General features: G+C 38.7%; 1 protein-coding gene across 3 annotated transcripts in view; it reads left to right on the forward strand.

The window, feature by feature from the left end:
- Positions 1-4,585: 4,585 nt before the first annotated feature.
- The window catches only part of Diaph2 (diaphanous related formin 2), a 793,576-nt gene continuing 772,949 nt past the window's right edge, over positions 4,586-25,212 (forward strand). For 2 of the 3 annotated variants that reach the window (XM_026784824.1, XM_005358668.3), the window contains exon 1: positions 4,587-5,066. In XM_026784824.1, coding sequence (XP_026640625.1) covers positions 4,935-5,066 — 132 coding nt within the window. In that variant the 5' untranslated portion in view covers positions 4,587-4,934. Of the gene's footprint in view, positions 5,067-25,212 lie in introns of all 3 variants that reach the window. The other variant, XM_026784823.1, reaches the window with a different exon arrangement.

Here is a 25,212-nt window from a genome sequence, read left to right on the forward strand (position 1 = left end):
GCTATATGAGGACTGTTGCCTACCCCAATTGTCATCAGCAGGCTTCACTGATGGAAACAGGTGCAGAGACCCGCAGCCAAACTTTCGGCAGAGCTCTGGAAATCCTAGGGAAGATGGGGAGAAAGTATTGTAGGACCCAGAGGGTCCAAGTACATCACAAGAAAAACCACAGAATCAACTTACCTGGGCTCATCAGGTATCATGGAGACTGAACTGACAACCAGGGAGTTTGCCTTGGACTGAACTAGGCTCTCTGTACATGTTACAATTGTGCAGCTTAGTCTTCTTGTGGGACTCTTAGCAGTTGGTGGAGGACAGGGGTTGTCTCTGACTTTGTTACCTGCCTTTGGGCCCCTTTCCTCAGCCTGCTTTCTTATATAACCCAGTGGTGGCATATCAACCATATCTTAAGAAAATGCTCCACATGCTTGCCCACAGATCAATCAGGTGGGAGCATTTTCTTAGTTGAGGTTCCCTTTTTCAAAATGATTCTAACTCAGGTCAAGTTTACATATAACTAGCCAGCAAAACGCTTTTGTTTCCTTCTGTCTTACCATCTCTCATTCATTCATTCATAAACATTATCATATGTACACTAGACTCTTGAACTCACTATGATTTTGCAGGGACTGCCCATAAACTCTTAATCTTTTGCCTCCACCTCTGAAGTGTTCTGATTACAAATAGGGTCTACCACATTGTGTTTAGCCCTTTGTTCTCTTGTTCCTTTTCTCAAGTAGATTTTAGGTTGAGTGATGGCGGAAATTTTTATATTTAATTCTAAATGTCTGTGTACCACAAATAGCAACTGTAGCAATTCTTAAACTGGAGAATGATGTCAAAATAATCTGAAAGTCCAATTGTTTTCATTGATGAATTTTCTTAGCACTTTAATCTTCCAAGTAATCATAAGCCAACTTCCACATATTCAAGCCGACTTAGTCATACAAAAACTTTAGTTTGAAGAATCCAGCATAAAATGCTGTCTTCAGCGTACTATCCACTGGTTTAATGGCTTCAACCTTTAAGTTTTCAACCATATGAAACGGTATGGCAAAGCTATGAGCACTCAGTGAAGCTGGGAAGACCTTTCACCAATGTATTTTTTTTTTAAAAAAGTTGACTACTCTTCAATTCAATTTAAAGTGCTGATAATGGCATCTACTAAAATTCATTGCCAGTGGGGACAAACAACAGGGAGGAGACATTACATAGATGACTTATGCTTCATTTAAATGCCAGTGAAGATTTAATCACCATACTATTTTTATTAGGATAGTTGTTTCACATTTAAGTGGTCTTGTTTGACCATTTTCTGGAAGCCCTATTAACTGTAGTATATAGGTTTTTTTTTTTTTTTCAAAAAACAAAAACAAAAAGACAACCAAGAAAATCTAGAGCTTCTCTAGGAGGAGATACAGCAGGAGTTCTGACACCTCTTCTCCCCCTTGTTTAAATCAGCTTTGCATTTAGTTTGATGATAGCCACATAATATATGCTTAGCAAACACTTGTTTACCTTTAGTCGTCCAGTGACTTATAAATATTTTGCTGTGACCTTGGAGTTGTTTTTTCTCTTTCTTTTTTCTAATTTGTTTTTAATTTTTCTATGAATAACAGACTGTTTAGATGAGAATCCTAGGACAATGAATGTCTTTAAGGTCAGTCTGAAGAAAGATACTTTTCTTTCTCCCGATAGCTGATTTGGGACTTGACGTGATACTCATGACAAACTACAGGGAGAGACTGGGGCATCAATAGGTCTAAAGTATCCTTTTGATACTCTAGTTGGTGGGAATATCTTCTTTCTTTGGTGCTAGAGAAAAGACAGCCTCCTCCCCCTGCTCTCCACCCCCCACCAGCCTTTTTTTGCGTCACAAGAAGGAAAAAAAATTACAGGAATGTAGGTAAAGTGAGACCAGCTAGGAGAGCAGTTGGTTGAAGGGCTAGGCTCTTAGATAAGGGACAAGTATCCTTGCCTGAGGCTACTGTTTTCTTTTTTTTTGTGTGTGTGTGTGTGTGTGTGTGTGTGTGTGTCAGTTTCCAAGAGAGACCCATGACCCTGATTCCTGAAAAAAGAAAAAAAGTTTCTGCTTGTGTATTTGGTTTATAATTTACTTTTCACATTAAATAGAGCAAAATGCTGAAAAACAAATGGAAGATTTAAGACGGGATCTTAGCCACGATAAGGCCAAATGTAAGCCACATTAGGAATATACTTTTCCACCTTTGGTAGAGATTACAGATCTTTTATTGGTGTCCAATTGGTTAGTGAATGGAGCTTAGTGTAGGCTGAGGACAGTGAAGGTCAACATTGTATTCAAAACATATCAATTTGGTTTCAAGTCCATATATACATGTCATAGAGAAATAATTCATGTTACAATATGAACCAATTCCTCTCCCTCCACTTTTAAAAATGACAGTGATGTGTACAAGTCAGAGGCTTCATAATCGTTCAGATCACAATGTTCAATTGCTACCTATCCTGTTTCTTATTTTATTTATTTATTTGGTTTTCTGAGACAATGTCTCACTATAACTTTGACTCTCTTGGAACTTGCTTTGTAGAGCAGGCTGGTCTCACATTCATAGAAATTTGCCTGCCTCTGCTTGCTCAGTGTGCCAGTATGCCAGTATGCTCTGCTGTGTCTCCTCTTGCAACAATCCTCCACCTTATGTTTTTGTTTGTTTGTTTAAACTACAAGGTCTTTGTATATGCTATCATTGCTTCCTTTTTTTTTTTTTTTTTTGGTAAGGCAATCGGTCAGTAAATTTTTGCTAAATACCTTTCCCAATAGCCTGAGAGTTCCATGAAAATAAACTACATTTGTAGTACTAGGTTGCTGGTACTTCATGACTTTAAGTAGACTTTTAACAGTTAAGTCAAGCCTTATCTTTTTCGGGAAGGTGCTCTTGAGCCTTCGACATATGTGCTGCATGCATTCCCTGTCACCTATTTTTGTCCCATGATGCAATTCTTTTAGCCTTTTTCTTCCAGTAACATAAAGGGCAGAAATTAGGTCAGCTTTAGCCCTCCAACACAGAGAACTTTTTATACCATCTGGCATAAAGATATATGCTGAACAGATTATTGAGCAACATTTAAACTTGGTGGCCACTCGCTTTGACCTATACCCACATTTCTTCTATAAGAAGTATGTCAAATTGTTGGACATACCATTTATAATCTTTCTGCCGCTCATATTATTTTTTAACTCAGTACTTTAGGTGGTATGACATTTAGATAAATTCAATTGTGTATGTATGTAATGACTCAAATTCAAAATACACATCAAATTCAAAGTTAAGCATGATCTTCAAGAAAGCAAATGTATCTTGGAGAGCATACCCTCCCGTGCTGCCGTCCTTGGGTAGCTGGCTACTTCAGGAACAGAGACTTACTGCCTGCAGGATTAAAATGAAACTTAATGATAAAAAACAAAGCTGGTATTTGAGCTCTTTTGAGATATCTAAAATCCTTTCACTCCACAGTTCAAGTTATTTGCGTCACCACACGCATATGATGGTCAAATTCATCCTAATAAATACTCACTCTATTCATTCTGACACAAATTCGTTTCAGTATAACGAACTTCAAATTGAACTGTAGAAGGTCTAAAGAACTCACAGCCTAAAGTTAGGCTTAGTCATTAACAGTTATGGGCACGCTTGTGGATTTGGTGTTTAAGCTTATATTACAAGTGGCTTCCCCAGTACTTGGTTCCTAATTCCGTGATGGTTTGGTGGTTCTTTCAAACCCTGCTTTTGTAAGGGATCCTTTGAAAAAGAATGGGGAAATCTAGTTCCTGACGATGAAACAGGAGGGACAGCACCAAGGGCTGAGGACAATATATGCTGCTCGCTGGTGCTGCATAACAACACCGGCAGTTGTCTAGGGATTTATCTTTTAAATAAAGCTATGACACACAAGATCTTATTGACTCTTCACAATAACTCTGAATCTAAACTAGCTTGGGAAATCGCAGATAGGACTCAGTTCAATGGTAAACTGTAAAGAAGTGCTTTGGTTAAAGAGCTTAATATCACCCCACGGATTACTTGGTGAGGGACTGGTGGCTTTAACCACTAACAGCCCGGAAAGAAAGCAATGACTGTATTTCTTTGGCCACAAAGCAATCATGGCAAACAAAAGCACCCACTCTTTCCACTTTGACCCATACAATCTGTCTAGGCAATTAATCAGAACTCCCAGTGGTTTTCCTACACGTTGCCAGTTGCCTAGCTAATTAAACCTTCCCACAGAGTGTAGCAAGAGCACACCCCCTAAGGACCCTCTGACTAAGGAAGGTGCATTGGCCAACAGTAGTGAAAGCTTGAGACTCAGTAGGCCTCCTCAGTAAAATGCAAATGAGAATCCTACTCACTCAGTTTCCCTATCTCTAAAATGGGCTCCCTTTTATCCGTCTAGACTAGTTCTCTTCCATTTGGTGCTAGGCCAATCAGGAAGTGAAATCAGTGCTTAACCACAGCAGAATGTCCTCTGTTAGGCTCCAGTCGCCGCTCCGGGCATGCTCAGTAGCCCAGCCGGCTCAGCACCAGGAGTAGGAAGAGGCTTTCTGAGGCGCCAGCCCGGGCAACCGACAGCGGGCACTTTGGTGAATCACGTGTGTTGAGGCCGTCTTAAAGAGATAGGCACCTACTTTTCCTCCACCCTAAACACCGCCCTGAGGGCGGAGGCGACCGTGGTGATTGCAGCTGCTTAGGGGCAGGGCTTGCCCCAGCTCTGAGTGCTAGCACTGGAGTGGTTGCGTCGGGGTAGCCTGGGATTGGGGAGACCCGGGGGCCTGGGAGCGGCTCTTGGCGGGCAACCCTCTCTTTCTGTGGACGCGGGACATCCGGAGCGCTCCGAGGGGCTTTTGCCCTTGCGGAGACGTGGGGTTCCAGGGCGGCAGGTGACAGGGCCAGAGAAAGATGGAGCAGTTCGGGGCGGCGGCGTCGGGAGCTGGAGGCGGCGGCGAGGAACCCGGCGTGGGCCGGAGCAACAAGCGGAGCGCGGGGAACCGGGCCGCCAACGAAGAGGAAACGAAAAACAAACCCAAATTGGTAAGTGCTCCCGCAACCCCAGCCGGTCTCGGGGACCCGAGAGCCCCGAATCGTCCTGCTGTGGAACACGCGGGGGACCCGGGCCCCCCTCCCAGCTGCAACCGTGGTCTCGCCGCGCAACTCGGGGAACGGAGACGGCGTGGGGGCGGAAGAGCACCCTTTCTCCTCTTAACCCGGCCCTCTCTCGTGTCAGTTTGCGAAGGAGAAAGGCCCCACCCCGACTTGGGGACACCCCTCGTCGTGTCCTAGAGTACTGGGTAGGGCTGTTTGTGTAACTTATGGGCGCGAACCTTCTTTGCGGGATTCCATTTCCCTCCCACCTCTTGTCAGTTGCTGTTTGGCCTCTTAACACTTGGGGTCCAGGGCAAGGGAAACCCCCTTCCTCTCCGTTTGGAACACATCGGAGCCCACTCGTAGCTACTTAAATCAAGAGAAGCACAACATAGGTTCCCGGTCCTTCGACTTTGCCAGAAATCCAAGGAAGAGGCGCCTGCCTGCGTGCGTTCCCCCCACCATGTGCTCGCCAAAGAAACATTTCCTTGGAACCTTGTGGCTTGAGGGGAGCGAGCTTGGGAGTTGGAGACTTGGCTAGGTCCTTCACCCCCGACTATTCCGACACAGTGTTTCCACTTTGTTGAGAATGCTCAAAAGCAGTTATATGCCCTGTATGTGTCTGACAGTCCTGACAGTGTGGACCAGTAGCTGTAGTTCATTTCCTGCTAAAAGACATGAGATCTACAGGGCCTCGTATTGGGTTGAGAAATACTGGGGTTTCTTCAGCTCATCAGTTAAAAGGGTTCCTCTTTTTTGTAAACTTTCTCATTTTAGTGGAATGTGGAGAAAGAGGTTTCCAGCACAGATTCAGCAAATAAACTTTTCAGCCTCTCATGAGCCTTTTGAAACAGAAGATTCCCAGTCCACATCCCAAGCACAAACCACATGTTGCATGTCTATATTCCAGCTGTAAGCAACAACTTGATTATAATAGAAGAGAGGGTGAGACAGTGACATGCAACTCAAACCATTTCCTGTGGCATCTGGCCATTTGGTCTGGACTTGCACTTCTCTTTTGGCTCCTATTTGCTTTCCTATTACAGACTGTCGATACAGGAAAATAGGGGCCAGACATTAGGACATATCCATTATGTGGGAAAGTACTTGTGCTAGATTAATATTGTAAATTTAAAATCTCATCAATTCCATACAAACCCGAGACAGATCTAGAAATCACTTGCTTAATGTGTTCCATTACCCCCACGTTTACAAATAAGGAAATGGAGTCACAGCATTTTTGACTCTCTGTACTGACTAACACAGTCATAATGAGTGTCTGCACCATAATGAGTTCGAGAAAACAGTTCTGAGTGTATTTCTAGAGTTGAATGAATCTAACTTGTTTTTGTTTTGTTTTTCTTTTTGAGACAGGGTCTTTCTATATAGTCCTTGCTATTCTGGAACTTGCTATGAGTATGAGCTACCACGCCCAACCCATCCAAGTAGTCAGAGTTTTAATGATGTGGCTTTGAAATTTTGTGGTAAAAGAATGACTCTACTTCTATCTCCCCCACACCTGTCCCAGTACAAACTGGTCAGCAGTAAAAAGTTTAATTAAAAACAAAAGTTAAAGGATAGTTTTCATAAGTAGTTTTATTCATCTAGTAAGGATCTTCCAATTTGGAGGACGCTAAAGGAAAAACATTTATCTCAATTAGTAAGAACATCTTGGTAATATTCTTCCCACGCTTTGGCTGTTTGTCCTATTTCCTCTTTCATGTTTTCCTTGATTTGACAAGGTAGCTAGATGATTATGAGATACCATCACTTTCAGTTCCCAGCCAACTTCACTGCTCCATAGTGAACAGTAGATCAAGTATTAGAACCCAGAGCATAATACTGACATGAATTTTCTTTTTCCCCATCAAGTATATTTTGAGCTTTACATGATTTCTATAAACCAACGCTTCACACTAATAAAAACAGGAAGACAGTATGGCATATTTTAAGACAAACAGTTTGACCAAGCAATATGATTTGGTAAACTTTCTAGGGAAGAGTTCACCTGAGATTCTTAACTTAAAGTTTTGCAAGTATAAGACTTTAGGCTAAATTTTAAAACATTAATGCTATATATTATGTAGACTATAATTCTCAATTATGAGTATGTGTAAAGGAGTTCTGTGTGTTTATAAAACAGCCATATGGCAATAGAAATTATTTATCTGGGTTATTGTGCTTTTAGGGGTTCAAAACTTTTCAAATTATATGACAAAAATTGGAAATGTTTATTTTTCTGGGTTTCATACCTTTTGTTAAGTTTTTCACAACCATCTGTGACTTGTAGAAAGAAAAAGAACCGTAGCAGTTCAAAAGACAGCAAAGGAGATGACGGTGGGAGAATTGAGGAGTCTGATGAAGGGAGAAGAGAAAACACTGGGTACAATGAAGAGCCATACAAGGAAATCCTGCTGGGATAAAAGGTTTAGGTCACAATATCTATGCACTGTTCAGCCATGACAGAAGTTTCTGCCATGTTAAAAAATTAACTGGATCATTGTAGTCTAATGGCTTTTTAAACTATTAGACTTGGGATGCAATTGCATTCATTTAGTTGCTTGTGGATCTGGAAAAATGAGAATATAGGGTATGTTTTTATAGGCAAAGTGACAGTTATTTATATTCTCAGCTTATTGATGGCTATCAGTGAGACCTTTTTCACATTGGTCATTCAGAACTGTAATGACTTCTGTTTAAGGTTATTTGAGTCAAATCTTAACAGATTTTATTTCATTTTTTTCAGATATGTATCCTTCTAATGAGTCCTCATCCATCCATCCATCCATCCATCCATCCATCCATCCATCCATCCATCCATCTTTCTATTTGGGGAGTCAGTTCTTTCAATAACCCAATGCAGTTTAAATATTATATTAGTATTAGAGTTTTGGATTTTATATAACTTTCTGGTTAGGCCAACATTGTAACATGCTATTAAAGAGTACAGCTCTTAGATTGATTAGTAGTTTGATATCAACCATGGCTTGTATTTTGTTAAACTGAATAGGAGAGAAAATACCCTAGAGAAGTGTAAGGGAGAAGCTCTGTCCTGCATCTCACATATTTAAAGCAATTCTCTCAACTATAAGAGAATGCAATGTTGCAGCTAGACAGATAGTTCAATTGGTAACGTGCTTGCAAGCAAACATGAGGAGCTGAGTTTGATGCCCAGCAATCTGATATAAAGCCCGGTCTGGTGGCAAACATTTGTTATCCCAGAGGGTAGAAAGAGACAGGCCTGTCCCTGGAGATTACAGGCCAGCCAGCCTAGCCTAACTAAAGGGGTCCCAGATTCGTTTGAAAGAGACTGTCTCAAAAAGGGAAGTACCTTCTGATGAATGACCACCAAGATTGACCTCTGGCTTCTACAAAGATATGCATACACATGCAAACACACACACACACACACACACACACACACACACACACACACACACACACAAACACGCGCGCGTGCGAGCGAGCGAGAGTGAGGGGGACATTTTTAACATGTATCTAATACCTCCATCTTCTATCATAAGATGGTAGATATAGAGTAGCTTGACATTATTTGAAACTTTTGTATTTTGATTTTCTGCCTGTATAATTTCTGAAGCTATTGCTTTTTTGGTAGTGAAATTAATAACTTGTTCTGATAGGCAGGGGAGGTAGATTGAAGCCAGAATTGGGATGTTTAGCTGTTAACTAGAAACTCTTTATAATAGCACACTAATATTCTGGTTACTATGTAACTGAGCATTTGGCTATTTTTTTTTACAGTTGATGAATTACATTTTGATTTTAAATAATAATTCCTGAATTTAATGGTTTATGTACATAATTTGTTTACCAAGTTCTAACCATAACTTCCAAGTTTGGTGAAATGAAAGTGCTCATAGTCAGGCCAGGCATAATGGTGCATACCTGTATTTCCAGCATTTTTGAAGTAGGAACATCTCACATTTGAGGACTGCCTGGGCTATAGAGTATGACCTTGTTTTAAAAAATTACTCCTAATCCAGTGAAGCAGAGACGGGAGGTAATTATATGTGAGTATTATAAGAATGTCACAAAGGAGCATTTTAGTCAAATTGGATTTTGTTTTTCCATGGTTTTTATAGACACGGTTTTTCTGTGTAGCCTTGCCTTTCCTGGAACTTGTTCTGTAGACCAAGCTATTCTCTTAATTCAGAGATTCACCTGCTTCTGTCTCCCAAGTGCTGGAATTAAAGGCATGTCCCACCACTGCCCAGCCAAACTGGATTTTAAAAACTGTATCTTTATGTATTTATATATTAAGGTACAGGGCCCACTTTTGTGAGTGTTGCAGCTGAGGTAGTGCTGAGGAGTTCAGCCATGGTGATGAGGTTCGGGGAGAGCTGGAGAGCTGGTGAGCTGATGAACCCTGCAGCCACCCAGGCCCAGAACAAGGGCTATGAGTTGATGCACCCCAACATCCACCCCATCCATAATCTCCTGGAGCATGTGAAGGGACTGGACCTGCAGATTCAGAACTGCAGGATCTCCACAGCCCAGGGCAACAAGAGGAGTTCCAGTGAGGGCTCAGTATCATAAGTGTAGCAGAAGCCAGAGGCCTCGAACCAGACCCATGACTCATTGCAATGAACACTTGCAAGTTAAGATATGTGGACTAAAGGGTATACTGTGTGACTCAATGGGCCACACTACAGCTTCCATGATGATATATTTTTCTTTTTTTCCCTTTTCTCTTAAATTTTATTTTATTTTATTTCATTTTACTTTTTGGAGGGGAAGGTTACAAGGGCAGAGGGCAGATCTGAAGGGATGGGGAGATAAATGGGATCAAAATACATGATGTCAATGCTGCAAAAAAAATAAAAGGTTAAAAAAAGAGAAAGGCTTATAGTAGAAGACATGTGCACCAAGTTATGAATAAAGCTTTAAATGAAAGGGGTTGGGGTGGGGGGTGAGGGATTGGAGTGGAGAAGTCATTCTACATAAAAAATGGCAAAATATACAAAGCTAGATAGATGTAGAAATATGCTAGTAAAGAATGTTCAAACTAGATACGAGTGGCTGAAACAAAAATACGGCAGACACAAAAAGAAGTTATATTAGTGAGTCTGGCCACAAAAGGCTGAGCTCTAGGTCACAGTATATCTTTGTGTCTCATGTTGGAATTTCACCTTTCTTTCTGAAAGTCAGAGTAAGTTGTTGGAGAGATTAAAATGAGAGTTCCCTGATTAGACATGTCTTTCAGAAAGAAATTTATACCTGAAGAGAATTTACTAGAAAGGGAGGCTAGAATGGAGGGAGGAAGGGCAGTCAGGAGAAGCAGAGTAGTATGGTAGAGATTGCCATTTAGAGTCCTGGGTTCCAGTAGATTCTCATGTTTGCCCTGCATCCGCATTTCTTTATCCCTGTAATTCCCATTTTCTCTCCTTCCTGACACCACCCTGGGTAGTCTCACCAAGTTGGAAGTATCTTTCTTGTTTGTCTTTAATGAATCGCAGTGATTTCATAGCCCAGCTTGGTGCTCTCTTCCTTTAAACCTTCACTGGCTATTTTATCTTACTGAGGAAGAAGGCTCTTCTTTCTTCTGAACACTTAGCTGTCATGAGTTTCAGTGTTATAGACTGATCTCGCTTTAGAGAGATTTCAAAGTGCTTCTGACATGGCTCCTTTTTTTATGTTTATTCTTGTAAATCATCCAATGATTATTAGCTGTGGACTTTTTTTCTCTATAGGTCACATATTTGGGACTTACCTTGTTGAAAAGAGATTTAACAACAAACCAAACAAAAACAAAAAATAAAAATAAAAGTGATAGTTTATTTTTAAAGATGGGATTTCATTTATTCCATGCTGGCCTTGAACTGCCTGTGTTATTCAGGGTGATTTTGAACTTTTTATCTTTCTGCTTCTACTTCAAATGCTGAGATTACATGCTTCTTGCTGTATCTGGTTTATGTGTTGCCGAGGACTCAACTAAGGGCTTCATATGTGCTAAGTAAGCACTCTTATCAACCAAGTAACATCCCAACCCCCAATTTTTTATCTTTTATGTGTCATAGATTTTTTTTTTAGTATGTACATGTGTATATTATCAAATGAACTTTCCTGTTCATTCTCCTGTTTCTCTTTGGATTTGCTTTAGTTCCTTGTCTGGTCTTGAGTTCACTATGTAGCTCCTGAGGCTGGCCAATATCGGATCCTGTCTCCCTCCATATCCCAAATGCATGGATTATGACCAGGGCCTACATGCCTGATTCCTGTCTTTTCTGAGTTAGAAGTTCACACAACCTCTTCAGGGTCATGAGAAACTCCCTCCTCCCCTTGTTTGTTTAGATTCTTCTGATGTCAGAGCCAGAATGCCCATCCAAAGAGATTGTACTGACATTACCAAGCACCAAGTAACAGTTTGCTGTTATTACTAGGAGTCTTCAGATTAATCAAAAAACAATATGGACTGTAGAGTGAAAAATTCTGGGTTTCAGTCTTCTTCCTCTATTTTATTTGCATGTGATCTTTGATGAGTATTAATACTAGAAATTTCAGGTCTTTAATTAATATCTAAATTAATTAAATGAGATGTGGTTTTCTGCCCCAAATACTAGTTTAATTTTTGAGACATGATCCTGCATTTCTGTTATCCAGGCCATTTTTTAACTCCTGATCCCAGGTGCTCCTTTTGTCACACTGTCCCTTCAGTAGCTGGAACTACAAAAACATGCCACCTTGTCTGTCTGATTTGCCAGACAAAGGGGCTTAGATAAAATACAGTAAACATTAAGAACACATTTATGAAATTCTATAATGTTATTACTGTTAGCTTCTTATATCACCTGAATCAAATGTGATTATGGAATTGGGGTGTAGCTCCATGTTAGAGTACTTTCCTGGCAATCATGAGGACCGGGGCTCAATCCCCAGTTTTAGAAAAAAAAATATTGTTTGTGCTTTTTGAATTTCATGTCAGTTTTGCAGTTTGAAATCCCTAATATTATTATTGTATAAAGTTCCAAAATCAGATGTTTGTTGATTGATTCCTTGTTTTCCTCTCTAATTCCCTTTGGTTTTGAAGCATTATATATTCTGTCCTTTTACTAATCATCCTTTCTTCTGAATGATTGTAAATGTGAGCTTAGCTTATTCACTCAAGTTTTTTACTGTTTTTTAAATTTAGATTATTTTATATTATGTGTATGAATGTTTTTGCTTGCACATATGTATGTGCACCATGTATGTGCCTGGTGTGTGCATAGGTCAGAAGAGGCTATCAAGTCCCCTGGAACTGGAGGTTCTTAGGGTTTTGAAACCACTATGTGGGTGCTGGGAAACTAATTTAGGTCATTGTAAGAGCAATAAGTGCTTCCAACCACTGAACCATCTCTCCAGCCCACACTCTAAATTTTTAAAGAACATGTTTTCTTTGAATTGATCAACTTCAGGTAGTTAAAATTTTTCTTAAAAAAATTCAGTAGGTACGTATGACATTCTGGCTTGTCAAGGAACTTAGTGATCTTGTACAAATAAGGAAACTGAGTCATTCAGGTGTTATGGGGATTGACTTAGAGGTAAGTTTAAAAGCTGTCACCTCTATTGTGGAAGTTATGTATAGCACTGAGTCATTATGCTTCAGGGACTCTTAAAAGTAGAAAGCTATTCAGTCTCTTACTTCTTTTGTTCCTTTTTGAACAATTTATAATTATAAACCTCCTTAGATTTCATTGTAAGTACTAAGAACTTTGCCAGTAGCAACATGTCATTTAAGTGAAATCTTACTCATTTCTAACCCGATCTTAACCAACACTGTAAATACCAGCATGCTCTGAAAATAGTATATAATAATATATGCTAATTTATATGAATCAGCCCACCTGATTAATATATTACCGTGTAGCCTTAGCATTGAAATAGCTATTATCAATGACCCAGATTTTTCTCATTTTAAGTTCTTTCTGTCAGATTTAGAGTCTGTGTTACATTCTTTTTTTTTTTTTTCTGAAGACAGAAAAAGCTAAGATGATGGTTAAGTGACATAAAAACATTGCTGTAATCTTTCAACCTAATGGGTTTCATATGGACGATACCCATTGTGGAAGACAGCTCACAATTGATGCACGTAAAGGTTGATACAAATTTTCAGATGGTTGTTTATTGTGAACCTCAGAAATAGAAAGAAATGTGTTCTCTCTGAGTTGAAATTTATGACCTGATCAGACTGAATCTGATTTATTATCAAGTGATATACTTTGACTATAGTTTTAAACAGAACCTTAAACAAATCTAGATACTTGCTTCGTGTGAAGTGGCCTGGGGAAGAAGATATTGGTGCCCTTTTTGTGAAGTAATATAGAAAACACAATTTTTAACTCATCACCATTTGTGCTGTCCTTGGTTTAATGAAGATTTTACTGAATTATTCTGGGAAGAGGGTGTTCCATTGCTTTCAAAATCATGAGTAAATTAGCCTCCCATTTTTATTGTTTGGTATCTATAAAGTGGTGCCTCTCATAAGTGAGAAGCTTTTAATTGTATCAGACAATCTATGTACAACTCAAACACAGTATTAGGAAGAAATTACTTACAAATGACCATTGACTCAGTCACTGGTAATTGTGATGCTTGCCTAAGGGACAGGAGGATTTGAATACAGTCCTTTATTTTTGAGATAGAGTATTATATACACAGACTGTCGATGTGGTTGAGGGTAACTCTAAACTTCTTATCTTCCTGTTTCTGCCTCCTGAATGCTGGGATTACTGGCATGTTCCACTAATTCTCAATTTATGAGACATTAGGAATTAAGCCTATGACTTCATGCTTGTTAGACAAACACTGTACCATCTGAGTTACTCCCTTAGCTCATAATCTTTTTTTTAAAAAAAATCTATTTGTTGTGCTGTGATAGTTGCCTATAGATAGCCACATGTTTTGATAAATGTCCATTCAACATTTTGAGGAACTTTTCATTTACCACTAATTTGTTGGTCTCTTTATCCAGAGAAAAGTAAAACTAAGCTGAAATATTTTAAAACAAATAAAAAAGAATATAATATGATGACCTACCATTTATCTATTGTCCAGATAGAGTGGTTAGACCTCTAGAATTTCTAAATTTACTTTATGTGTCCTTTGTTTTTCCCTTGCCAGAGATTTTAGTTCATACTCTGAATATCGTGTCATTCTACTCCTACAGACTTCACTGTGCATCTCTATAGATTACTGAATTCTTAAAAACAGTCACTATGCTTTTGTGCAGCTGTATTTTGAATAAAGCCACCGCAGTGTTAAACACAAGAACAGGCAGTACTGATTATGTGTTCTGACTTTTTTTCTGATTGCTGTAACTTAAGTTTTGAAACTGAATTGCTTTGAATAAATTGAAGACTTGTTAATAAAAAAATAATCACTATGACACTGTCACATCTTTAAAATATTAACACAACCCTTGGTATCGTCCAGTGTTCAACCCATAATCAAGTATCATCAATTACCTCAAACATAATTAAATTTTTAATCTAATGCATTTGTAATTAATATATATGGCTCCAAACTTCCTTAGATAAATTTAGCTTTAAATAATGTTAAAATATTGTTCAAAGTTAGTCTACATAAATATCAATCTAAGTTAGGTTGACATTTGTCTATAATTCTGTAAAAGTTATCTGTTCAAGTGTGGATAGACTGGAATAACTACTCTGTATCATAGAAAATATACCAAATTTAGACTTCTGGTTTCACTTTTCTTGAAGTGGAGTTTGTGTGGAAGAATTTTTCTACTAGAGAAGTGCTATAGATAGCTGAGCAAATGGGAAAATACTCTTGAATTCTATATATATAAGAGATAATTAGAATTCTTCGACACATGTACACACACAATAACATGTTTAGGTTACTACCTGTATTTTTTGTTTGTTTGTTTGTTTGATTTTTGAGACAGGGTTCCTCTGTGTAGTCCTGGCTATCCTGGAGCTCATTTTGTAGACTAGGCTGGCCTCAAATTCACAGAGATCTGCCTGCTTCTGCCTCCTGAGTGCTGGGATTAAAGGAGCGCACCAACACCGCTCAGCTAACTACTTGTACTTTTATTACAAATAAATGCCAATTTGGCACCTCAGATAGCTTTCTTTGTTATTTGGCCACTCTGACATACTCTAGATGTGCATCTAGTTGACTGGGTCAGTGAACCTTTGCCAGGAAATCTGAATTACCATCTCCTTTTTTCATAGATATTTGGAGTTTTCCTTGAAAACCACGTTATATTAATGAGGCGATGGCTTTACAGATTGTTGGAGTAGATCAACTTGCACAACTGGTCTAGATTCTCCATAGATGGTTTAAAGAAATTGTATAACCAGTACTCTTCAGATACCAGTTTGTTGCTGTTACAATGCTGAAAAGTAATATGTTTATAATTTCTCAAACTTTATAAACTTTTAAATAATTTTAGTCTTGTAATCTATGTCCCCTCCTTACCTTCTTAACTGAGCAGTTACTGACTCAGTCAAGTGGTTGATTGCCCTCTAAACACATAAATGTAAATGAGTGATAATTGTTGGGGTGCCATAGGCAGCTTGCATTTTCTCCTTTTGTTTTGCTTAAGGGAAGTTAAGTTATGCATGTCCTGTTTTATGTGCTTGGAAATTAATCACTGGTAAAATCTGAAATGTTTAATAGCATATTAAGCTGGCCAGAGCTATTTAGGAAGGTTCTATATGTAGATAGCAAAGCATTGTGCATTTATATCTTGACCTTTAATAACATGTATCATACAATAGAGCAATGTCATCATGTATGGTTGGGCCATGGAGATCACACTATTTCCAGCATATGCCAGGCACAAGGCTCTGTCTTCCTGGAGTATTTTTCCACTTCACACAAATGTCTTGTATGGTTTGGGTGATGCACTTAAAACCAAATGTATTTTATTTTTATACGTGGATGAAAATTCAGCAAGCACAGGGCATGGCTGAATGGTTCATTTAGGGTAGATGTTTTTAAAGAAAATTATTCTTTATTTTTAATCATGCATATTTTTATGTTCATATGTATGCATGAGTATATTGGATCCCTGGAAATGGAGTTGTAGGTACTTGTGAGCTGCCAGATGTGCTAAGAACCAAACGGTTACTCTGGAAGACTAACAAGTTGTCTTTACAGTGAAGCTGCCTCTCCAGTCTTCTACGATAGGTATATTTCATTTGTCATTCATTTGAATAGGCATATTATGTGTATGTCTATGTAATATATTGTCTTATACCTGACTGCTTTAGGTTTTGAATTCTCAAATCCTCACATATGAATGACCATGTCCTTGAGGGCCTAGGCTCAAAGTTCAACTAAGGCTCTGCTCTTTCTGTTCTCCTCACAGTGATTTTCTTGACATTATTTTTTTCAAAGAGCTTTACATAGTCATGGATCATATGGATAAGACTGTACTTTTTTGAAGTTTGTACTGTAACTTGAACGTATTTTCATTTACATCACCCATGATACAAGGCGAGAACATACAGAATGCTAAGATGGGATTGGCAGAGACAGGACTTCTTATAATATGCTCTGCAGTCTGGTAATTTTCATTATGAAATCAATGTTTTCCAGATGAGTCAGTGTGTATGTAAAACATTTATGAGTGAAAATAACCTTTCTTAGGTTGCCATCACAGATCGTTTGTCATTGGCACTGCAGTAGTTTACATTTCTTCCCTCTTTGGTTGAATCTAATGGTCTTTAAATGGAAGAATAAGTTTATTATGGTAAGAAAAGAAAAGAGGCCTGGATTTTATCCACGATAGGTGGCTCAGATATTTCATGTATTTGTTTTACTAAAGCAGAGTGTACCTAAGTTCTGCTATCTCTAAATTCTTACACTTTTCCATTACAGCCTATAATTGCTCTATCAAACAGTTTTCAGATGCTATTGTGAGATCCAAACCCTCCATTTTAATATAAACTGAGTTGGCCTGAGACTACATCCTAAATTTTAAGCAGCCCTATCTCTATATCAAATGAAAGTAGGGAATGTACAGGGCTGTAAGCCCAGTGTTCCACACTTGTCATTCCAGTTCTGTTCCAGCTAATTATAGATCAAGGTGTATTATTGTATTACATTGCAGATTCGGGCTTTTAACTCCCTCTTCCCCTTAAAATAATGCTATCACTTGAATGTTTCGAGCACTGAAGATCATATTCCTCATCATGTTTACTAGTTTTTTTGAAGACTGTCAATGTAGAAGAATTGTCATTGAATGTTAAATGAATTGTTGAATGTGTCATATATTTCTGTAATAGCATTTCCCATTCATACTCATCACCATGCATGTTGCTGTGAGCTAGTGGAAACTCCATTTTTTATCTTAACACATAGTACATGTTAAGACCTTCGATTGTATTTTGTAGGATATAAAAGTACTTCCTATGCTATTCAGAGATGAAATAAGTTAGCTAGGATATGTATGTCATCTTATTGCTTAAAAGAGATTGTTTTTGGCTATTTGAGGAAATTTTTCAGAAATGAACTAACTTTAAAATGTATTTATGGGCACATACTTTTTTTTTAATGTGTCAGTTTGTTCTATATAACAAAGGGGTTAAAATAGATGATCTGCATGGGCTTCTTTCAGTTTCTGCATATTAAGGATCAAAGATTTAAGAGTTGCAATGAATCTGCTTTAACAGAAATGCACTATGTCTAGATTTTAGTTAGATTGAAATTAGGAAGTATGCAAATCACTGTTTAGGCTGAATATTAAAAACTGAATATCCGATCTGACTTTATAGTTTTGTTTTGTTTCTAGAATCTGAATTATTCTAGTCGAATGAAGACTATAGCAACATTCTTTTATCCATATATTTCCTTCTAGAGAATGTTAGCTTCATTCTAGGTTATTCTAAGCATTGAGCCATTTCTGTGGCTCATTAACCAAATATTCAGGCTATCCAGAAATAATTCAGTGATACTCAATATCATATCATATCTCATTGCTTTTCTGGATTCATTACATGTATTTGTGAAGAGCCATACAAAGAGGACTGGGGGAATGATTCACCAGTTAGGAGCACCGGTCTTGCAGAAGACCCATGTTTCATGCCTTGATGTCTGTTGGCTCACAACTGCCTATAATTCCAGAAATCCAGTGCTCTCTCCTGGCCTCTTTGAATATCTGTACTCATGTGCACATACCAACTCCCCATCCTTATAATTACAAATAAATCTTTAAGAATCATGCAAAGTATGAGATGTTATCCTTTGTACCTACTGTTCCCATTTCACAAATGATTGCAGAATAGCTAAGGCGTCTAGGTCAGACATAAAGAATACTATCATTGAAAAAGTAATAGTAACATGTCTGCACGATACTCAGGTTCACCATAATCTTAAGTCTGATAGGGTAGACATGGATCATGGGTACAGGAAGTTAGTTGTGCTACAGTCGAATAACACGTAAGGGATTTGTCACCTTAATAGTGACAAGCACACACCTGGGTCTTTGCTGGTATTGAGAGATGTTACCTCATTCTGAAAATTACTTGCTACAAACAAAGTCCTGGGAAATAGCCTGCATATAATCCCAGCAGCAGCTTTTAGTCTTGACATACACAGCATTAATGTACAGGGATGTTCTAGGATTGATGGTGGATTGTCTCACTGTGAATATTAACACATTTCATCCTGACAAGCATCAGTTTGTAGGGAACAAGAAAGGCTCAGAGCAGCTAAGTAACTTACCTGGGAATCTGCAACAGTGAACTTGGCATTTAGGACCATTGTGATTATAAAAACCTATATTTTAATCCATCAGTGTTCTATACTGCCTAAGAGCCTAAACCTTGGGGTTGTTCTAAATTAGCCAGAAGACCCAGTATTCCTGTGGAATGGTGATGTTTTGGACCTGACCTACATTTGCACCATGCTTATGTATAATTTAGAAGACAGAGTTCAGGGACCGTTTGTTTCAATGTTACTGAAATTTCCCAAGTTAAAATTCTTTGAATTGCTGCCATGAAATAGTAGGGAAGATATGTGACCATTTGCAAAAGTGCCATGGGCACAGAAGGGATATGACTGGATTTTAAGGCTACATGAACACAGTTCTTAAAAATAGCAGTCTTGGTAGTTTGACCTTTATTCCATAATTTCTGCGTCACCTCAAGGCTTGCTGCGCTTTACTACTCTCATTGATGGTGATCCATTCCCTTTCTTTCTCCGCATTTGTACGTTAGTGCTTTCTAACAGAATACATGGCAAGTCCTATTGCATTCTTTACTCTCCGCTCCCCTCCCCATTTTCTGTTTGTTTGTGAACTTTTGTGCCAGGCAAAACTGCTTTGGAAAACTAATGCTGTCTCCTGTTACACAAGCACATGATATGCATTGTTTCTTGATTAGGGAAGTGCCAAGAACCACCTACTTTCTCCTGCTGCTTCCTGTGTCTGCTTTGCCTAAAGACTGGCTGCTATAAAAGTGTGGTATAGTCAGCCAAGTGCCATCTTTTTTTAATTAGTCTTCAGAAAGTTTTGTGACAGACTATTTTAGCATTGCTGTGTGCCTAGTAAGAGGCCTTAACTGTGGGCTTAAATGCCAAATAATTGAGAGTGCCTAATGTATGGATACTACTTCTCTCAGCTTTAAGCATCATCCCTCCAGAAAGAAAAAGAATGCCTTTAATTTTAAAAAAACTATAATGTTGCGGGCTGTGGACCACCAGACCCTGAATTTCTTGTAAACAGCTTGTTTTCCTGTGTTCTGAGCAGCCTGCAGCTGCTCTGAGCATAAGACCCTGATGACAAGGGAGTGATTTCTGGTGGGCCTGCGGCTGAAAGATGCCTAGAGCTGGGGTGTGGCTATCAGTTAAGGATCCCTATATAGGCTGCCCGTGAGCACAATAAAGTCGGCATTCTTGTATTAAGGATGACCCCATGTCCTTCTCTGTCTATCTGTCTGTCTGTGTGCCTGTGTTTTTAAGTCTCCAGCTTAGTTCCTGGCTTGTGTACTGTCCTGTAGTGCAGGTACTACACTATAATAGGTAAATTATGCCATGAATAGTTCACTGTATGCCTGGAGCCTGCAGTTGCGCTACTTCAAACTTATGATCACTATTAAAAATTAATGAGACATAATATTTATGCATTTATATGGGATACCCCATGGTAATTTGACACTTACTATAATGTTAATGAGCTAAAATTTCCATGTTGGTCCTTTTCATTGAACTCTTTACCATGCTTGAAAGAGGAAGATAGATAAGATGAGAGGGCTAGTAATTAAGCAGATGAAAAATTTATTGTTTCGATTGTTAAATTTTTCTATCCTTCAAAATCCATGTATACAGTTACTTTTCCATTGCTACGCTAAAACACCATGACTAAGGCATCTTATAGAATAAAGAGTTTATTTGGGCTTATGGTTCTAGGAAGTTAAGAGACCATTATTGCAGAAAGGCATGGCAGCAAGCAACATACATGTAGTCTGAAGCAGGAAGCTGGGAGCTCACATCTTCAAATGCAGTCAGGAAGTAGAGAGAGAAAACTGGAAGAGGATGAAGTTTTAACCTTCTAAGACCATTTCCAGTAATAGACTTACCCCATCAAATCCATACTGTACCAGGCTTTTTCTTTTGGACCACCAAGCAGCTCCCAAATCATGACACCGGGACTTTTTATTAATTATGAATGCTCGGCCTAATTTAGACTCATTTCTGGCTAGCTCTTTTAATTTAAATTAATCTGTTTCTCCTTATCTACCTTTTACCTTGGTGCTTTCTTCTTTCTTTCTGTATATCTTACTTTTCACTATGTTTGTGTACAACTGCCTGGTTTCTTGCTTCAGGTATGTCCCCTTCATTCTCTCCTCTCTTCTTCTTTAGCCTTGATTTCTCCTTCTGTGTATTCTCTCTGCCTGCACCCTGCATATCCTTTCCCTGTCTAGGCAAGGTGAAACAAATGCAACACATTTTTACAAAATTAAATAAATGCAGCATAAACAAAAGTAACAGACATTTACACAGTTAAAGTAATATTCTTCAGCATAAACAAATGTAACACATCTTTGTCTAGGTAAAATAATATTCCACAGCACCATAGCAATAACACTTCCCTTAATAGTGTACCAAGTGTTCAAATGCTGGGTACTAGGTGTGAGGGAGGTGTGGTTGGACTTGTAATCTAATTCAAACCACCCCACCATGTAGCCCTGGTTGTCGATATTCTCCTTTGATTTTTAACTTTATCAAGCTCAGAGAGCTTTAACTTGTGTTAAGGACAAGTATGTAAGAAAGGGCGTAGGATTCCTCTGCCACCAAAAGTTTCACACACCTCCTTTAGACCAGTGGTTCTCTGAGTGGGACAGTTTTTAATTCCCAGGAAATATTTAATATTTTCTGGAGACATTTTTAGAGTTGGAAGATGGTGCTACTAGTATATAGTGTGGAGAGCCCACAGTGCTGCTTTATAGTCTACAATTCATAGGATATGTTCCCTTCACAAAGAGGTATTCAACCCAAAATGTCAAGATTGAGACAGATTGCCAAGCCTGAAAGACGTTGCTTTAGATCTTCTGACTTTGTATTTAGTGTGGATACATTCCTGTTGGTACTCAGACATTCTGCTTTGGCCATTTTGTCCTCTGCCCTGTATTGAGATAGGGTCAGATCATCCATGTTTTCAAGGAAGTATCTGTCATATCTTTGGCCCTCACAACTTGTATTTTATCTTCTTCCTTCCTGCTAATACAAGCCTGCTGGACTGGACTGCTATCAAATTTTTATTGTGAATTGTCCTTCTTATCACCTATCAAATTTCTGACAACTAGGGAAAATGTGCTCTCTTCCTAATGAGTTATTATGGTGATTTTTATTTTATTTCTTGAACCATTGCCAGCTCTTAATGCTGCTCAGATTTAACTCCTCATCTATATGGCTTTTATTTATTTTTGAGATGTGTTCCTGCTGTGTAGCTCAGGCTTGCCTTGAACTCGCTGTCTTCCTGCTTTAGTACAAGCGCTGGGATTACTTGTGTGTGCGACCACACCTGGTGACCTGTGTTTATTTTAGACTTTGTGAAATCAACTTCTCTGGTACCTTTTGCTTCTAGAATTGTTAACTTCCAAAGTTCTAGTCCTTCCTACACTCTCATGGATTTCTCACTGTTTATTGTCTCTCTACACCAGTTCAGGCAACAGTATGCCCCTCTCCCCAATACCACCTATATGTAGCTGATGCCAAACTTCTGCCATCAACATCTCATATGGAGACTAAACCATGGCAAGCCAAAGAGCTGTGGTTTGGTTTGACTAAATATTGCTTTAAAAGGAAAATACTTCTTTCTTTCTTTTTTTCTTTTTGGTTTTTCGAGACAGAGTTTCTCTGTAGCTTTGGTGCCTGTCCTGGAATTAGCTCTTGTAGACGAGGCTGGCCTCGAACTTACAAAGATCCACCTGCCTCTGCCTCCCGAGTGCTGGAATTAAAGGTGTGCACTACCACTGCCCTGCAAAAGGAAAATACTTTATGCCAGTGTTTTGTTACATCCGTCTGCTCACATGGTATTTATCAAGTTTACCTTTTCAAGTTGAGGTTTACCCTTGCCTCAGTTATCAGCAAACTGTATTTCTTTATTAGTAGTTACCGACTGACCTTTTTGATTTCTGTTCCAGTTGAATCAAGGTTAACTTCCCTATTTGACAAATGAAAGTCACTGGCTACTTTGTATTCAACTCACCAGAAGCCAAGGGTATTTTGTATTTGAGGATAATATTAAGCACCTAATTCTAATTATGATCTCTTTCTGTTTTTTTTCCCTTCCTTTAATTGAAGCCACGTACTGCATCATCCCATCTATTTGCAATAACCTCTCCTCTTATACTTTTATTCATTTCTTGTGACTTCTAAGTACTTTTTTATCCATTTCTTCATATAACCATTAACCTGTTGTTACCTGCTTAAAGATGACATGATCAGTTTCTTTACTTTTGACCTACAAGTTCATTCTGCAGCACACACAAGTCATACTAACCATTGTGCTCATTATAAACGTATGCTACAAGGTTCGATAATTCCATGGACATTATCTCCTTGCTGTGTATGAGGCATCATGCTGAGGGCATTAAGTACAGTTCCAAATAGTTTTTCCTCTTGAGAATCTTGTGGCCTATTGAGAGAAGAGGGATAGGTGACTAGAAAGTCATAAGTGCAATAATAAATAGGTGTGAATAGAGTGCTACTTGGAGTGCCACATCCTGTACCTGATAGAGACTGGAGAGCCTCTTCAGATGGTATGTTTGATCTGGGTTCTGGAGCATGAAGACTAGTGTGGTCAGATTTGCTGGGCCTTGTCCCTAAACATCCAATTTGTAGGTTTGCATCGTTAGTTATACTACTGACGACTTGCTTAGGTAAGCTACTCAGTTTGAAGAATTCTATCTTTGAAATTCTTCTTGTTCAATAATTAATCAAATGTAATAAATGTTTTAGAGGAGCCCACCTCAGTATTAAGATAAGTAAGCATTATTAGGGTGAAGATAAGTAATTTCTGACTGCTATGTACACAGAATTGAAGAATATGATGTTATAAACATCTGGTACAGGATGGAGTGTGGTAAGTACAGACGCAGGGGTAAAGGTGTTTGGGAACACAGACGAGTTTCACTTCAAATGGAATAGTAGGGAGGACTTCCTGGGAAGATAAGGCTAAAAAGCTTCTTAAAAAGTGCAGAGATTGTTTTTCATGGTGATAAAGTGAGGAAAAGCATTTTCTTTAGTGAAAACAGTATGTGTATCATAATCAGCATTGGCTTATATATAGGAAAACAGTGTAGACTGGATGGCTTATGTATAGCATAATTTATTTTATACAGCTCTGGAGCCTGGGAATCCAGGATCAAGATGTCATCATGGCTAGGTTCTGGTGAGGGTCCTCTGTGGGTTACACACTGCTGCTAGGCTTACATGGCTGAGAGCCCAGTAATGTCTCGTCCAGTTCTTAATATCGTGGAAGGGCCCCAGATACTTCCTAATACCAATATATCATAGGGGACATTATTTCAATATGTGATTCTTTAGGAAACACTTTCAGCATACAACACAAAATTGCAAGGGAGCTAAGAATGAGGGCATGCTTGAGAAACTACGATGGAGTTCAGGGAGGGCCGGATATGTGTATGAGAGTAGATAGTTACCAAGATGGGGAGACTTTGGCTCAACCACAGTGAACATCAGATGCTTACTCAAACAGTTCTGCTTCTTCCTGTAACCTGGGTAGAGTGTTTGAGCAAGGGAGTAGGGGGAGTAGAGCTTACGATGTGATTGGAGATGATTGAAGCTTATAATCAGACCTTTCTCTAGAGTTTTGATAATTGGAAATATCACGAAGTCTAAACTCTTGTTAAAACTACTTGGTAATTGCCTTGTTTGCAATGTAAATATAGAGCATCCATTAATTTTGATATCCTTTGGAATGCTTTAATTTGACAGATTTGAACCTGTGAAACTAAATACATACTATAAATAGCATGCACTTTGATGACTTAGTTTTGTAGCAACTTAATTGGCCCTTTCTGCCACCCAACTCCTCTATAGACCTGTTCTTCTCAAGTTTGTGTTGTTCTACGTCAAGCTCTTGTTATTTTTCCCCTACAAACAGATACTGGCTTAAAGGTCATGTAACTTAGATTACAGGATTTGTGCTGTCAAACCAAATATGTAATGTCTTGGCTGGATTAGAGCCTTACAGTCTTTGAAATATTCCAAGAGAAGCTGCAAGATTTGTGTCATATGTAACTGGGTAAATCTACCTTCTTTAAAGTACTTCTATTTTCATATGTGGAATACCTACCACAAATAAGGTAACTTAGAAACAATTATGACAAAATAATCTTAGCATTGTCTTAAAGTCCCTATTTAAAGTGGTTTACTTCAACAGGTTAGTTTTTTTTTTTTTTTTTACTAAGAGACATTTTGGCTTAGTTTTATTACTACAACTTTTAAGACAGGATTATTAGCAATTTGATTCTCATATGAATTTGAGATAAGAACCAGGTGTACTCCCGGGTGGTGGTGGCGCACGCCTTTAATCCCAGCACTCGGGAGGCAGAGGCAGGCGGATCTCTGTGAGTTCGAGACCAGCCTGGTCTAC

This window comes from Microtus ochrogaster, chromosome X (genome assembly GCF_000317375.1).
Source record: "Microtus ochrogaster isolate Prairie Vole_2 chromosome X, MicOch1.0, whole genome shotgun sequence".
Taxonomy (NCBI): domain Eukaryota; kingdom Metazoa; phylum Chordata; class Mammalia; order Rodentia; family Cricetidae; genus Microtus; species Microtus ochrogaster.